Source organism: Anopheles bellator (genome assembly GCF_943735745.2).
Source record: "Anopheles bellator chromosome X unlocalized genomic scaffold, idAnoBellAS_SP24_06.2 X_unloc_14, whole genome shotgun sequence".
Lineage (NCBI taxonomy): Eukaryota > Metazoa > Arthropoda > Insecta > Diptera > Culicidae > Anopheles > Anopheles bellator.
In genome coordinates this window covers 1-15,278 of record NW_026684276.1, presented here as the reverse complement: position 1 = coordinate 15,278, position 15,278 = coordinate 1, and the positions used below count along the sequence as shown (strand labels likewise).

The 15,278-nt window shown below is 40.7% G+C and overlaps 1 protein-coding gene across 1 annotated transcript in view; it reads left to right on the top strand.

The window, feature by feature from the left end:
• Positions 1 to 14,268, top strand: part of LOC131214128 (cytochrome P450 4c3-like) — a gene marked incomplete at its 3' end in the record, with an annotated part of 16,204 nt that extends 1,936 nt beyond the window's left edge. Inside the window, exons 3-4 of the mRNA XM_058208498.1 lie at positions 1,572 to 1,687; positions 13,989 to 14,268. Coding sequence (XP_058064481.1) covers positions 1,572 to 1,687; positions 13,989 to 14,268 — 396 coding nt within the window. The remainder of the gene's footprint in view (positions 1 to 1,571; positions 1,688 to 13,988) is intronic.
• Positions 14,269 to 15,278: the final 1,010 nt, after the last annotated feature.

Genomic DNA, 15,278 nt, shown 5'->3' with positions numbered 1-15,278 from the left:
TACTTACTTACTTACTTACTTACTTACTTACTTACTTACTTACTTACCTACTTACTTACTTACTTACTTACTTGCTTACTTGCATACTTACTTATCCGCGCGAAATGAAACCAACTTCATTGTTAGAGTAACACACTCTGCCCTACTTATAAAATTTTACAAATACCACACCAAACATCAAACGATTACGCTATGTTGCGTTACGCTAACGCGTTTTCGGTTATTGAATTGGGGTTAATATTGAACATTCCAAGTTCAGTCCAACATAACCTTTTCAGCTGTTAGTTATATAAGCTGTTGGTAACTTTTTCTTTAGCACCATTCATTGGTTTCGCCATTTACTACAGGTTTGATGGTTCACTGGACCGAAACAGATGAAACTGGACGAGTAGTGTTTTTCATTCAGCGATCCAATACGAAGCAAAGTGCGTCGATCGATATAAATATATGTGACCATCACACAAGAAAGTTTATATTAAACCGGTTCAGTGCCAGTCTTATAGTGTTGATGTGAAGCGTTTAATGTGCCTTAGCTATCATTTTTCTTCGCACCTTTTTAGAAATTTGTCTAGAATGCTTTGAATATTGATTTGAAATCTTTCTATCTACCAAAAAATCAATCCCGGACCGAGAGAGAAAACAAACTTAAACTACTATTTTCGCTATCTTCCGACATAAATTCAATGAAAAATTGACTGAACTAACTTCATTTACTTCACTTTCACCAGCACTTTTCAGGGCCTACGGATAAAAAAGTCAATGCCACTTCTGTTAACTCAGTCAGGGCAGTTTATTTTTTTGATGTTGTTTGATTTTTGTGATGACCAATACATAGATATTGACGTGCTAACACATGCTATTGAAGAAATAATTAGAAAGTCATTACATTCATAGCTGGCAGCAGTTGTGAAAGAAACAACAGTTTCGGTTTAGCGTAAGTCATATTGCAAATTTCGCTTCTTTCTATACACTTTGCAGACCTACTAAAATAGTTCATAAAATGATATATTTTTTTTTGGTACTGCACCAGTTGGATAAATGTTTTCTACATGCGCACTTTTATACCACACCAACATAAGAAATGAAAAATAAGCTCCGCCTTCCAGATCGTGTGATCGTCTTCGAGATTGTATGTCGTTCTAGATATTTTTCCAATATTAGATAGTGTTACGCGGTTTATTTTACTATCTTTAAACCATACCAATTCGCAGCACACATCACATACAAAAACAAAACTAAGGCCACCTCAAGAGTAGAGTTTCACTCCCAACGAACAAAATTTCCATCACTGTACAATGCATTGTTATTATGTAAAGGTAGCAAACACGAATACACAAACTAGCCGAAAATCCAACTTTAAAAATACGTTTGCTACGAATACATAAAAGAATCAATAACCTAAATCAAATCTATCGAAGCTACATGTCGCTCGTATCGATACAACATCAAACTAAAACTGTCGTTATTAACGGTAGTAATCGAATTTGTTCGTTCGTCTCGATTGCTTTTTATTTTATGCAAACCTATTAAGGTGTACTTTGTTTTAACATACTCTCTTTCGCATTTCCCAGAAATTTTCAACCGTATCATCGCTATCCGGAAGCTCTACGGCCGAACCCAGGGCTTCAGTCGGGCATGGAATGGGCCTCTGCCATACGTGATGATCTCTAAAGCTAGTGCGGTTGAGGTAAGCTATTTTTTGAAAAGCACACTCCGACAAATGCCACATCGTAGGCAAAAAGGTGACAACTTCAAACAAGTTTTCTATGCACAATATATTTCGTGGATAATCGAAAATTATAGGATAAAAACATGTTTGTTATTTACTTTTATTGCCTATACTTTTAAGCTATACGCTAACAACACTTTGTCTTTCACTTTTCATGATCGATTCATGATAAGCGTTAAAAATTAGAGTTCGATATTGATCTTACGTATATTTCTTATACTTACTAGGGGGCTACACGAAGCGTGAAAACTAGCGTAAAATTAATTTGTAATGTCAAAACGTTTACGCTTCGTGTGGTAGCAAAAATATAAAAACGAAACGTGAAACGTGTTTACGTTCGTGTTTTTGGTCCAAGAAAATAGAAATAGAAGAGAAATTAATTGATTTCTGAATTTTTTTATCTGTTTTTTCCGATTTTGTTGCTATACCAGCAAATAAAAATATAAATTATTCTCTGTTTGTAAGCAAAGCGTATAAAAAAAATAATTACGCTCGGGTTTACGGCTCGCGCGAGCCGTAAACGTTTTGACAGCGCCGCAGCAGTTTGGCATTAATCGTTAATGTCAAAATCATTACGTTACGCTTGATGTAGCCCCACAGTTACAAGTACAATATTTTCGGTACAAAAATGGGTCCAAACCGCTTTGGGTTGAATTGAAAATAATATTAATTAAAAGTAATTCCTTGTATTAATCTTGTTACAATGGCTAGCAAAACAAAATTTATTTGAACAAAACAAAAGATTGTACCAAATACGAAGATGAATACATAAAGTCAATTTATGTTCTTCTTCTTCTTCTTGTTCTTCTTCTTCTTCTTTTGCGCTACAACCGCTGTGCAGTCTTGGCCTGCATCAGAGACAATGTTAATATCCCTGGTGCTATCCGTAACAGTTCGTTTTTACGGGCGGGGTTGTTGGTCCCGCGCCAATCCCCTCTGTCATGGCCGGTATCGGGAATCGAAACCACGGCCGGTTGAGTCGCAACCGGTCCCGGGATTCGAACCCTGACCAACTGCGTTGGCAGTGAAGAGCGGAGGATAACAATTTATTTTAGTCAATCTAAATTCGTCCAAAACATTGATTAATTTTCCTATCATTTGAAATTCATCTGACACAAAGTGTTGGCTGTTTTTAAAAACAAATCAGCGCATTTGAACGACAGTTGCACCACGCCCGGTGAAATAACTACGTCTAAACCTCCCGCGCGAATGACAGCGGCGCACTTGGTCATCTATTAAACTAACCAATGACGGTGCGCCAGATCACCTCGTAGCCGATGCAATACGTAGGTGAGGTGAGATAGAGCCAGCCCCGAACAAAAAAGTCACTCATATTCTCCATACTGAGACGAAATATCTGAGCGCCGATTCGTTTCTCACCAAAGGCCAGCAAGAAAGCGCAACACCGAACAACTTTTTTGTCTCTGTCACGCTCATGTAACATCCAGTCCGGCACTCCAACGTCAAACTGTTAGAAACTTTTAGTTTCATACAAAACGTACGACGCACGACGCAAGCAAATCGACGAAGCATCATCGGTGTAAAAATAGTGTTTAACTGTGAATTCTAAGCTGTTGCTTATTTCGGTAAGTAAATTTAAGCAGCGGGAAGCATTTCTTGAGAGGTATTTACTTCTAAATCGTAAAAGTAAACCGCATTTGTTTACATTTTCAGCCGACCATGAAATGGAACAAAGTGTCATCCTGCTATTGAATGCCGACAACACAGCGGACGATTACGATGGAGCGGACGTTGCGACGATGCAAGCGGACTATCGAAACCGACAACGCAGTGCTAAACATTTGCCAAAAAAACAGTGCCATATAGAAAAGTGAAACAATTGTTCAAAAACCGTTGTGTAAAAAACTGAATAAATACAAAACATTGTTTACAACATCAGAACGATTTGACAGTTCATTGAGAGGGTGTATGGGATGAGGGGAAGAGAGAATAAAAATGTAGGGGAAAACACTCACGGCGCCCATACGATTTTTACCGGTATAAGCAGCAGGATACCGGAGAAAGGGCGCTCACTCCATACAGTTTACCGGTATAATTTGCACAGAACTCATTTATTCCGGTAAAACCGCCATACTGAGAGGGGGCATCTCACGAGTCGAAATCCGCGGCTAGAAAAATGAAAAATTGAGCGAATTTTTTGTTCGGGTAGCTCGGGCACTCAATATTGTCCACTGTGCGCCCATTGAACAATTTCGCTCTTCTCACTTCAAATTCCGCAGCTGATCCACAGCTCATACGCTTCTGATCCGCTAGGTCCCGTCGTTAGGTTCGGTCAGCCGTCGTCACCTGAAAGTAAAAAAAGTATCAATATTCTTTACCATTGATGGAAAGATGGGTTTATGATACTTACAAAGCTGTGTAGAAACGATTGCGGCAGCTGCAACAAGCAAAAGAAACAGATTAATGTCGAAAAACTACGCCACTCTGCGCGAACATGAGGAACGATCTTTGATCACTCTGATCGCCAACAACACTAACAATACTTATCACATTCTTCCGGCGATACATTCTGCAGTCATTCGGTGAACTGTAAACTAAAGAATAGCACGAAATATGATCAAATTCAATGCTTTTTAACATATACTTACCACCAGCGAAACCACCAACTTGCCTCGAAATTTCGCGATCAAAACAAACTGCGAACTGTCAGTTTTGGTGAACGGGGAACGCACACACATACACCGCGCTTTTACACGAGGATACGAGGACAAAAAAGAGTGCGAAGAGCGAGGAAGGACTCGAAGAGTGCGAAGAAGGAGAAAGGAAAAAATATGTTTACAGGAGCGAAAGAAACGACACCACCCGGTATCGCGCTACGCTTGCGACGGCGCGTGTTTGTGGGCTCGAGGGGGTAGGAACGGGGAAAAATATCGCGCGACGGACGAATTTACGAAACGCTTTGCCCGCTGGGTCGTTTGAATTCTCTCACCGAGCGGCCCCCTGTCTCTCACCTGTGTGTTCTCTCGCTTTCTTCGTTTTCTTTCTCCCATATTCCCCCTAACCAAAATGAAACAGTTCGTATTTGGTCGGTACATTTCAGTATATTTTCTCTCTCTTTTTTCGATTCGCGTACACTCTTCACTCTTCACTAGCGGTTCGTTCACAATTTTGTGCGTAGCTGCCTTCGACGCCTTAGACGCGTTGTAAAATGCATTGCATTGCATTTGCATTCGAATCCTTTGCATCCCAGTTTAGTTGGACATCTGAAACGAGCAAAGCGAAAACATTTCAACATTATTTGGGTGTCAATGAATACTGTCCAATAAACTTACCTGGATTATTTCTATCAGGATCACCCAAGATCGAAAGAGAAGCACTAGCACTTGGTACTTTACACTTGGCACATAGAAAAAATAGAGGCAGAGGTTTCGTCCCGATTCGCCTAAGTCCAAAACAGAAGTTAAAGACAGACTGTCGGACCCTCGGAACTTCGGGACTTTGCCCCGATCTCGCTATCTCTGTTATTTCTATTCCTTTTTCTTTCTCTCTACTGTTCGTCTTCCACCTGCAAACTCACGGCGATTTCAAAACTCACGGGGATTTCTTCCGCTCTTTCCCCGGCAACCAACGAACGCTCCTCACGCTCACTTCGTGCGCTGCGAGATCGCCCTCCCTCGTCCTCGTCGCAGCCAGAGGGGCGTTCGATCTCACTTGGCTCAGCCTTCCTCCGCCGCGTCGCAGGCAGAGGGGTAGCTCGGGCTCTCAAAATTGTTCACTGGGGATCACAGAACTAAGCTTACTCCGGTAAAACCGCCATACTGAGAGGGGCACGAGCATCTCACGAGTCGAAATAAAATAAGTAAAATCAATAAAAAATTGAGTTATTTTTTTTTGTTCTGGAGGGAACGCGAGAGAACCGAGGATAAAAAGAGAAGTCAAGTTCATGAGAGGGAGTTCAAAGGGCCGAAAAAGTAAAGAAGAAGTTTCAGTTAAAAAGAAGTACGATCGACAAGAAATACAACAAAAAATAATATTCGTTCACTAAAACGAATTATTATTTTGGAAAACCACTCGTGTCCACGGACAACACAAAGCAACTTTTTTTCGCAATGAATGAAATTGTTCATTGCTCAGAAAATATTGCACAAAGGTTAATGATGTTGCTTTGCGGTGCTTTTTACAGTTCTCCGGTGACTACTTTATTGCTTTATTTCATTGAACTTATTCCAAGGTTCATCAATGACTACATGTTCCCGGATTGCTCTCGAAGTTGTGGTGGATAGTATTAATACGAAGGTCACTATTTATATTTCGGGAATTGGCAACACTGATGTCATGTGAGTCCATCTGATGGTTCCATCGTAAAGTTTGACATTTTTGACGACATACGTACTCAGAACATTTTGTCATACGGACGCTATTTGTTTATTTTATATTTAGTTGAAAGTTTCGTCTCGGCAAAAAAATGGAACTGAATCGTGAACATTTTCGAGCGATGATTTTTTACGACTTTCGACGTGGATTATTACAACAAGAGTGCGTCAATCAACTTAATTTGACTTTTGGCGATGATGCTCCATCAAAAACCACTGTGTATCGCTGGTATAGTGAATTCAATCGTGGTCGTAGTTCGCTGTCCGACGAGTTTCGTGAAGGTCGTCCAAAATCGACTGTAGTGCCAGAAAACATCGATGCTGTGCACGAAATGATTAAGCAAGATCGTCATGTAACCTATTGTGAGATTGAGGCATCCCTAAGCATTAGTTCCACCAGCATATATGCGATTTTACATGAACACTTAGCTGTGCGAAAATTATGTTCACGTTGGATCCCACATAATTTGACAATCGCTCAAAAAAGGCTCGTGTCGATTGGTGCAAAGAAATGCTTCAGAAATACAATCGCGGTGCTTAAAAAGACGTTTATAAAATCGTGATAGGTGACGAATCATGGATATATTCGTATGAGCCCGAAAGTAAGCAGCAGTCGACTGTATGGGTGTTCCAAGATGAACCAAATCCAACAAAAGTTGTTCGCACACGAAGCACTTCAAAGAAAATGGTGGCCTGTTTCTTCGGAAAAACTGGTCATATTGCAACAGTGTCTCTAGAGGATCGTAGAACAGTAAATTCTGAGTGGTACACAACCATCTGTTTGCCAGAAATCTTCGGTGAAATAAGGAAAACAAACAAGAGACGTCGGATTGTTCTTCATCATGACAATGCCAGCTCTCACACATCGGCTCAAACAAGAGACTATTTGAGCACTCAAAACATCGAATTGATGGGTCATCCGCCGTACAGCCCTGATTTGGCACCCAATGATTTCTTTTTGTTCCCATCCGTGAAGAATAAACTGCGTGGTCAACGATTTTCATCGCCCGAAGAAGCTCTTGAAGCGTTCAAAAATCATGTTTTGGAGATACCTCATTCGGAATGGAATAAATGCTTTGAAAATTGGTTTAAGCGCATGCAAAAGTGTATCGATCATCGTGGCGAGTACTTTGAAAAACAATAAAAATATATTCGCAGCTTCACTATTTGTTTTTGTTCCTATTCCCGAAATATAAATAGTGACCCTCGTATTAGGTTGGCTAAAAAGAAATCGATGTTTTTTGAATGAATTTCAAAACTATGTTTAACAGGTTTTCAATGGTCCGATTTACATCAAATATGCACCATTTTGTTGGTAACTTTGTTGCTTCATAATGCATCCTTTTTTGAAGGTTTAGTCGTTATTGGCAAAAAACTCGAACAATCCAATTTCATAATCCCTTTTTTGATCTCAGTTCTTCATCACTCAGGAAATTTTGTAACGCGCTAAAGGTGTCAATCGCTTAGTGCAAGGTCCAGACTAAACAGTAGATGTAATACATCGCTCAATAAGTTCGCAGGATGACATATAGATGGCGAAACAAATACAGAATCCTTATGATTTTTAGACAGTACCAACCTTCAAACGATATCTGTCAAAGTTTCATGACATTCGGACTATTATTTACCAAGTTACAGTGTGAACAATTCAATCAACTTTTGTAAATTGAAAAAAATGGAAAAATCAGAATTTCGTGTGCTCATTAAGCATTGCTTTGTGATGGGAAAAAATACCATGCAAACTAAACAGTGGCTTGACAAATGTTATTCGGACTCTGCTCCATCGAGGCAAATGGTTGAGAAGTGGTTTGGTGACTTTCAACGTGGTCGTACGAACACCGATGATGCTGAACGTTCCGGTCGCCCAAATTCGGCAGTTACTGAAGAAAACATACAAAAAGTCCACAAAATCGTCTTATCCGACCGCAAATTGAAATTGAAGGAGATTGCTGAGGCCGTAAAGATATCAGAAGGCAGTGTGTTTACCATTTTGCATGAACATTTGGGTATGTGGAAGCTTTGTTCGAAATGGGTGCCGCGTTTGCTAACACCGGACCAAAAACAACAACGAATCGATGATTCTGAGGCATGTTTGGCCCTATTTAACCGTGATAAAAAGGATTTCTTTCGTCGCTACGTCACAATGGATGAAACATGGATCTACCACTTCACTCCTGGGTCAAATCGGCAGTTGGCTGAGTGGACACCAGCCGGTGAAAGCCGTCCAAAGCGCCCAAAGACTCAAACTTCTGCTGGCAAGGTTATGGCCTCCGTATTCTGGGATAGTCATGGTATATTGTTCATAGACTATCTTGAGAAAGGTAAAACAATCAACAGCGAATATTACATGGCATTGTTGGAACGATTGAAGGCTGAAATCGACGCAAAACGACCGCACGTGAAGAAGAAAAAAATTCTCTTTCATCAAGACAATGCACCGTGTCACAAGTCAATGAAAACGATGGTGAAAATGAATGAATTGCACTTCGAATTGTTGCCCCATCCACCATACTCGCCAGATTTGGCCCCCAGCGATTATTGGCTGTTCTCGGATCTCAAAAGGATGCTCCAGGGAAAGAGATTTGGATCGAATGAGGAGGTCATCGCCGAAACTGAGGCATATTTTGAAGGGAAAGATAAATCGTTCTACAAACATGGTATCGAAAAGTTAGAGAAGCGTTGGACTCACTGTATCGCCTTAAAAGGAGACTATGTTGATGAATAAATACAAATTATATCAAAATATTGTTGTTTTATAAGCTATCCTACGGACTTATTGAGCGATGTGTTATTTAACACGAGATATACCACCGTTTTCAATATACCTATTTATACCAGACCAGTCAAAATGACTGATCATGTGAAAAATTGCTTATTATGACTTCAAGTGTTTATTCACTCTATAAAATTGATAAAACAAGTTTAGTAATGTTAATTGTAATCGATAAATGGATTTGTATACATTTTTGTATAACAAAACACTTAATTTTTATCACTTTGTTGGATAATCTATATATTAGTGTGTGTGTATCGCATTTTCTCAACGCCCCATACGTAACGTCTCATACGTAACGTCCCATACAAACGTTTTCGAGCAAATCGAACCGAATGTGTCAGGCCGGGGTTTTAGGGGTGGGGAAATGTTCTGGTGAATGTTTGAAACCCCTCCCCTCTTTACAAAGGGGGGCTCCCATATACAAAATCTGGGTAAATCTCAACAAAACTCGGATAGTTTTCAAGCAGTTTGAGCCAAACTCACCTGGTGCGAGTTTTGACATGTATTTGGTTCCATTATAACATGATACAGTTTCAGGAAATTTCTTAGAAGCTTTATCAATTTTTACATGCTTATGTCTTGTACTAAGTATAAGCACTTTATTTTTTGGTTTGCTCTTATAAACAGTAAGCGAGCATCCATTGCATGTGTATAACAACGTTGAGAAACGCGCCATGCTGGCTTTTTTCAGTTTACAACTTTTCGGCAATTCCCTCTTGTTTGCGCGTACAGTTCTAACCAAAGAAGTGTTTTCACATCTTTGCCTTATTGCCAAAGGAATACTTGGAAAGAAATTATATGTTGCTACAGTTCTTCCCTTAATGGTATACGGTTCAAAAAGTTTCATAACCACACTGTTACTCAATGGAGAAAACGGCACTCCTATTGACGATCATGGGTACATCAATTGGGATGTGAGCGGAAGGAGAAGGGAAAGTGGGTACAATAAAAGTTTTTTTTTTGTACATCCCATCGGTCTGGAGTGCCCAACCTAAGATTCAGAGATCAATAGATCACATTCTGAGCAACATTTGCCGTTTTTGCCTAAATTTCTTCATGGAAACAAGGACCACTCATTTTGACTGGTATGGTATAAATCTAAAAAAAAATATTTATTTTATTAACATATAAAAAAAATTATTTATAAAATGTATTCTTTACTTAGAGCTATTAATAGTCATGACATCATTTCGGGGAAAAAAAATTATATGTACTGGAAATTTACAATTCAAACTGCCCGACCAGTCAAAATGACTGGTGTGGTATATCTAGTGTTAAACTCCCTCCAAGCTCCCGGACTTTCTGACGAGTCACTAAAGACGTGCGTCACATTTCGTTGTCCTGATGGAACACAAATCCTCTTCCGTTGGCCGATTCTGGTCGTTTTTGGTCAATTGCTAGCTTCGAACTTTGCAGTAATTGACAATAGAGGTCTGAATTTAGTGTTTGGCTTCACGAAAGCAACTCATAATAAACGATTCCTTGCAAATCCCACCATATACCCAGTAGAACCTTCCTGGCCGTGAGTCCTGGTTTGGCCGCCGGTTGAGCTAGTTCACCACGCTTAGACCACGATCATTTTCAGACAGTATTGTCGTATGTATCCCATTCTTCATTCCCAGTACCCATCCGTTTAAGAAATGTTTCGATTTCATTCCGTTTGGCCAAAATTGCGCAGATGGCAGTTTGAGCCATCATTGGGTGGCGCATTGGGTGTAAATTGGGTGGCGCCCAAACATCGAGCTTCGATTTTAATCCAGTTTTGCGCAAATGGCCTTTAGCTGTTTGATGATTGATCTTTAGTTCCTGGCCGATGCTCTGATTACTAAAATGCCGATCAACTTTAATTATTTCTGTCATTTTGTTGACATTTGCGATGACTTGTCCACCTAGGCTTTCACAAAAAAAATAACTGAAACGGGTCAACGGAACCAAAATTTCACCATAAACACCACGAAAAATTTGAGCCGCACTTCTTGAATTTCGGCCGTTTGGACGAAAAACTGTAAAAAATACCGAATTTTCTCCCATACAAACGTAACGAAACGTCCCATACAAACGTAATGGCCCATACCCAGTGAACATTTTCTCTCTTCTCACCAAAAAATCCAATCCTCATCCGGTCCTCATTCGGTTCCGAACGGCTGTCTCGAATACCTTCTCCCATATAGCGTTATATGAAAGAATCGCTGTGAGGAGCCGAAAGGTCCATGGAGTGAGGAGCCGTTTAAATTCTCTCACCGAGCGGCCCCCTATCTCTCACGTGTGTGTTCTCTCGCTTTTTTCGTTTTCTTTCACCCATATTCCCCCTAAATAAAACAGTTCGTATTTGGTCGGTACATTTCGGTATATTTTCGCTCTCTTTTTTCGCATACACTCTTCACTCTGCACTAGCGGTTCACAATTTGGTGCGTAGCCTGCCTTCGACGCCTTAGATGCGTTGTAAAATGCATTGCATCGAATCCTTTGCATCCCATCTGGACATCTGATTGGACATCTGAAACGAGCAAAGCGAAAACATTTCAACATTATTTGGTTGTCACTGAATACTGTTCAATAAACTTACCTGGACAGACTTTACACTTGGCACTTGATACTTTACACTTGGCACTTAGAAAAAACAGAGGCAGAGTTTTCGTCCCGATTCACCAAAACTTAAAGAGAGACTGTCGAACCCTCGGTACTTCGGGACTTTGCCACGATCTCGCTGTCTCTGTTATTTCTATTCCTTTTTCTTTCTCTCCAACGTTCGTCTTCCACCAGCAAACTCACGGCGATTTCAAAACTCACGGGGATTCCTTCCGTTCTTTCCCCGGCAACCAACGAACGCGTCTCATGCTCACTTCGTACGCTGCGAGATCGCCCTTCCTCGGCCTCGTCGCAGGCAGAGGGGCGTTCGATCTCACTCGTCTCAGCCTTCCTCCGCCGCGTTGCAGGCAGAGGGGGTGGCTCGGGCTCTCAAAATTGTTCACTGGGTACGTAACGTCTCATACGTAATGTCCCATACAAACGTTTTCGAGCACATCGAACCGAATACGGAAAGCGTGGGTTTTAGGGTTTTGGAAATGTTCTTGTGAATGTTTGAAACTCCTCCCCTCTTTACAAAGGGGGGCTCCCATACAAAATTTAAGTTCATTTCAAAAAAACTCAGATAGTTTTCAAGCAATTTGAGCCAAAATCAGCTGGTGCGAGTTTTGACATGTATCTAACGGGAAGCGGGAAGGAAAGCCGATCGTGTATGTCACCGGGAATCCTGATAATCTGAAAAGGATGAGTAACGGGAAATGAAATGAAAAGAAATGAAAAGGGAAGCCGATCGTCCGAAACGCCGTATAACGAGACGCTGGAAGGGAAGCCGATCGGACATATGGTCATATGGAAGTCCGATTCTCTGAAACGCCGTATAGTCGAGAAATGAGGATGAAATGAGGCGTGGCGAAGTGCGCTAGTTTCTTTATATATATAATTATGAGTCCAAGTATAGAACTGACTTTATTTCTTACTTTTTACCTTGCTTAGAATGATTTCTTACTTCTACCTTATCAAGCTGACCTATTGGGAGGGCCTGGTCTGTTTTTGCCGCTGTTTGCCTATGGTAAATAATTGTCGATGCAGCGAATTAGCCGTTGACTGCTGCACTGCTATCGTGCGAACAGGTTGGGGTCTCAGTGGCCGATGTACCGTTATGAGCGTTAGATTTCGTCTGGATCGTCCCGGCGCATCGGTGAAGCGGATGTGGCTCGTGGCACGTGTACGGGATATTGTTTCTCGGACGAGTCGTAGGTTCAGGCGTGTAACTATATATCAGGCGTACAAATAGAAAACCACCGTTTTCCCATAGGCGGCGCTAGCAGCTGCAAATTAAACGATAAAAATATGCAAAACCCTGGCAATGACAGTTGAGGCTCCACAACTCCACAAAACCTCGTTTGTTTATTTTCACTCTGCTTTGTCTTATTCTTGTGCGAAAATGGCGAAATTTGAGCCGAACAAGTGCCATTTGCGGGAAGTGTTCCTTTTTGCGTTTCATGCTAAAGAAATGCAGCTGAAGCGCATCGAATGATAGTAGAAGTTTATGGTGAAGCTTGCATTAGTGAAAAAACGAGTCGGGAGTGGTTTTGCAAGTTCAAAAATGGCGATTATGACGTGCAAGACAAGGAGCGTCCCGGACCGGTGAAAACGTTCGAAGATGCCGAATTGAAAACTTTGCTGGAAGAAGATGCTTGTCGAACGCAACAGGAACTTGCAGACTAATTGGGCGTGACGCAACAAGCAATATCTCATCGGCTAAAAGCTCAAGGAATGATCCAGAAACTAGGATGCTGCGTGCCGCACGAGTAGAAGCCGAGGGACATCGAACGGCGCCTTTGCATTTGCGAACAACTCCTTGAACGGCAAAAAAGAAAAGGTTTTTTACATCGCATCGTGACTGGGGATGAAAAGTGGATACACTATGATAACACAAAGCGTAAAAAATCGTGAGGGCTTCCTGACCGAGCAGCGCTTCCGCTCTGTCGAGGACACCAAAAATTGGATCGATGTATGGATCGCGTCGAAAGATGAACAATTTTTCCGACGAGAAATTCAAAAGCTGCCCAAATTGTGGAAAAAAGTTGTGGCTAACAATGGCAATTACTTTGAAGAATGGGTTTGTAAGAAGTTTTTTACAAGAAAGCCTCAAATCATGAGAAAAAACGGCGGTTTTCTATTGGTACGCCTGATATATGCGCTAAAACTTCTTGTTTTTTATATTTTTCAAGATGAAATCGTTTAATTGATGGCAAAACAAGCTCATTTTGACAAAAAAAGTGTATTAGGAAGATCGAATTGACAGCTATAGCACTCAGTTCACCATTGCCGTTATCATGTTTTAGACCTTTAGGTTTATATTAATTTGGCTAAAAATAAATCCATTATTTTCACTTTAGATAGCTTTAGTGATCGATATCTCGCGAAGTATTGATCATATAGTTTACGCTCGTTTTCAAACTGACACTTCACACTTTAAAAAATGCTTTCACTGTTTTTTGTTTGTTCCATTCGTTTGTAAGTTGCAGGGTGTTAGCTTACTAATTCCTTCACTACCACAGAGGGATTACGCCAAGGAGACGCTTTTTAAAATGTTTTCAATATGTAATTTTCTTATTAGCGTATCCTTGGCAGTCAAAAGCACATCGAAAAGAGCCACGACTATGACTTTCTCAAACCGTGGCTCGGAACTGGATTATTAACGAGCCAAGGCAAAAAGTGGCATCCGCGACGCAAAATCCTGACACCTGCATTTCACTTCAAAATCCTGGACGATTTTGTCGACATTTTTCTGGAGCAAAGCGAGGTGTTGGTAAAGCGTCTCGAAACCGAGTTGGACAACAATGCTGGATTCAACTGTTTCCCATACATTACACTATGTGCCCTTGACGTAGTTTGTGGTAAGTTTTCGTATGAATTCAAACATTAAGCATCAGCAGTCATTTAGCTTATGATCCACACCATATATGCCATATATTATATTCCCAGTGAACAATTTCGCTCTTCTCACTATGTGACTTGATTTCTCATCCACGACTTAACCAGGACCGAACGGTGACCCATCGAAGACTGAATAAATTTTGCATAAGAACTTCCTCGTGACACGATACCCAGTGAACAATTTCGCTCTTCTCACTTCAAATTCGACAGCTCATCCACAACTCATCCACTGCTGATCCACTACTTCGAACATTATTTCCCATATTGCTTGCATGGTGAAATGGCTGTGAGCCGTCGTTAGGTCCATGGAGTGAGCAGTCGATCGAATTCTCACCGAGCGGCCCCCTGTCTCTCACCTGTGTGTTTCTTTTTCCGTTTTCTTTCTCCCATATTCCCCCTAACCAAAATGAAACAGTTCGTATTTGGTCGGTATATTTCGGTATGTTTTCTCTCTCTTTTTTCGGTTCGCGTACACTCTTCACTCGTCACTAGCGGTTCGTTCACAATTTGGTGCGTAGCTGCCTTAGACGCCTTAGACACATTGTAAAATGTTTTGCATTCGAATCCTATGCATCCCATCTGGACATCTGATTGGACATCTGAAACGCGAAAACATTTCAACATTATTTGATTATCACTGAATACTGTCCAATAAACTTACCTGGATTATTTCTGTCAGGATCACACATGTTCGAAAGAGAAGCACTAGCACTTGGTACTTTACACTTGGCACTTAGAAAAAACAGAGGCAGAGGTTTCGTCCCGATTCGCCTAAGTCCAGAAAGGAAGTTAAAGACAGACTGTCGGATCCTCAGAAACATCGGGATTTTGCCTCGATCTCGCTATCTCTGTTAGGGGTAGCTCGGGCTCTCAAAATTGTTCACTGGGTTATATATATATAATATATTATATATATATTATATATATATATATATATATATATATATATATATATATATATATATATATT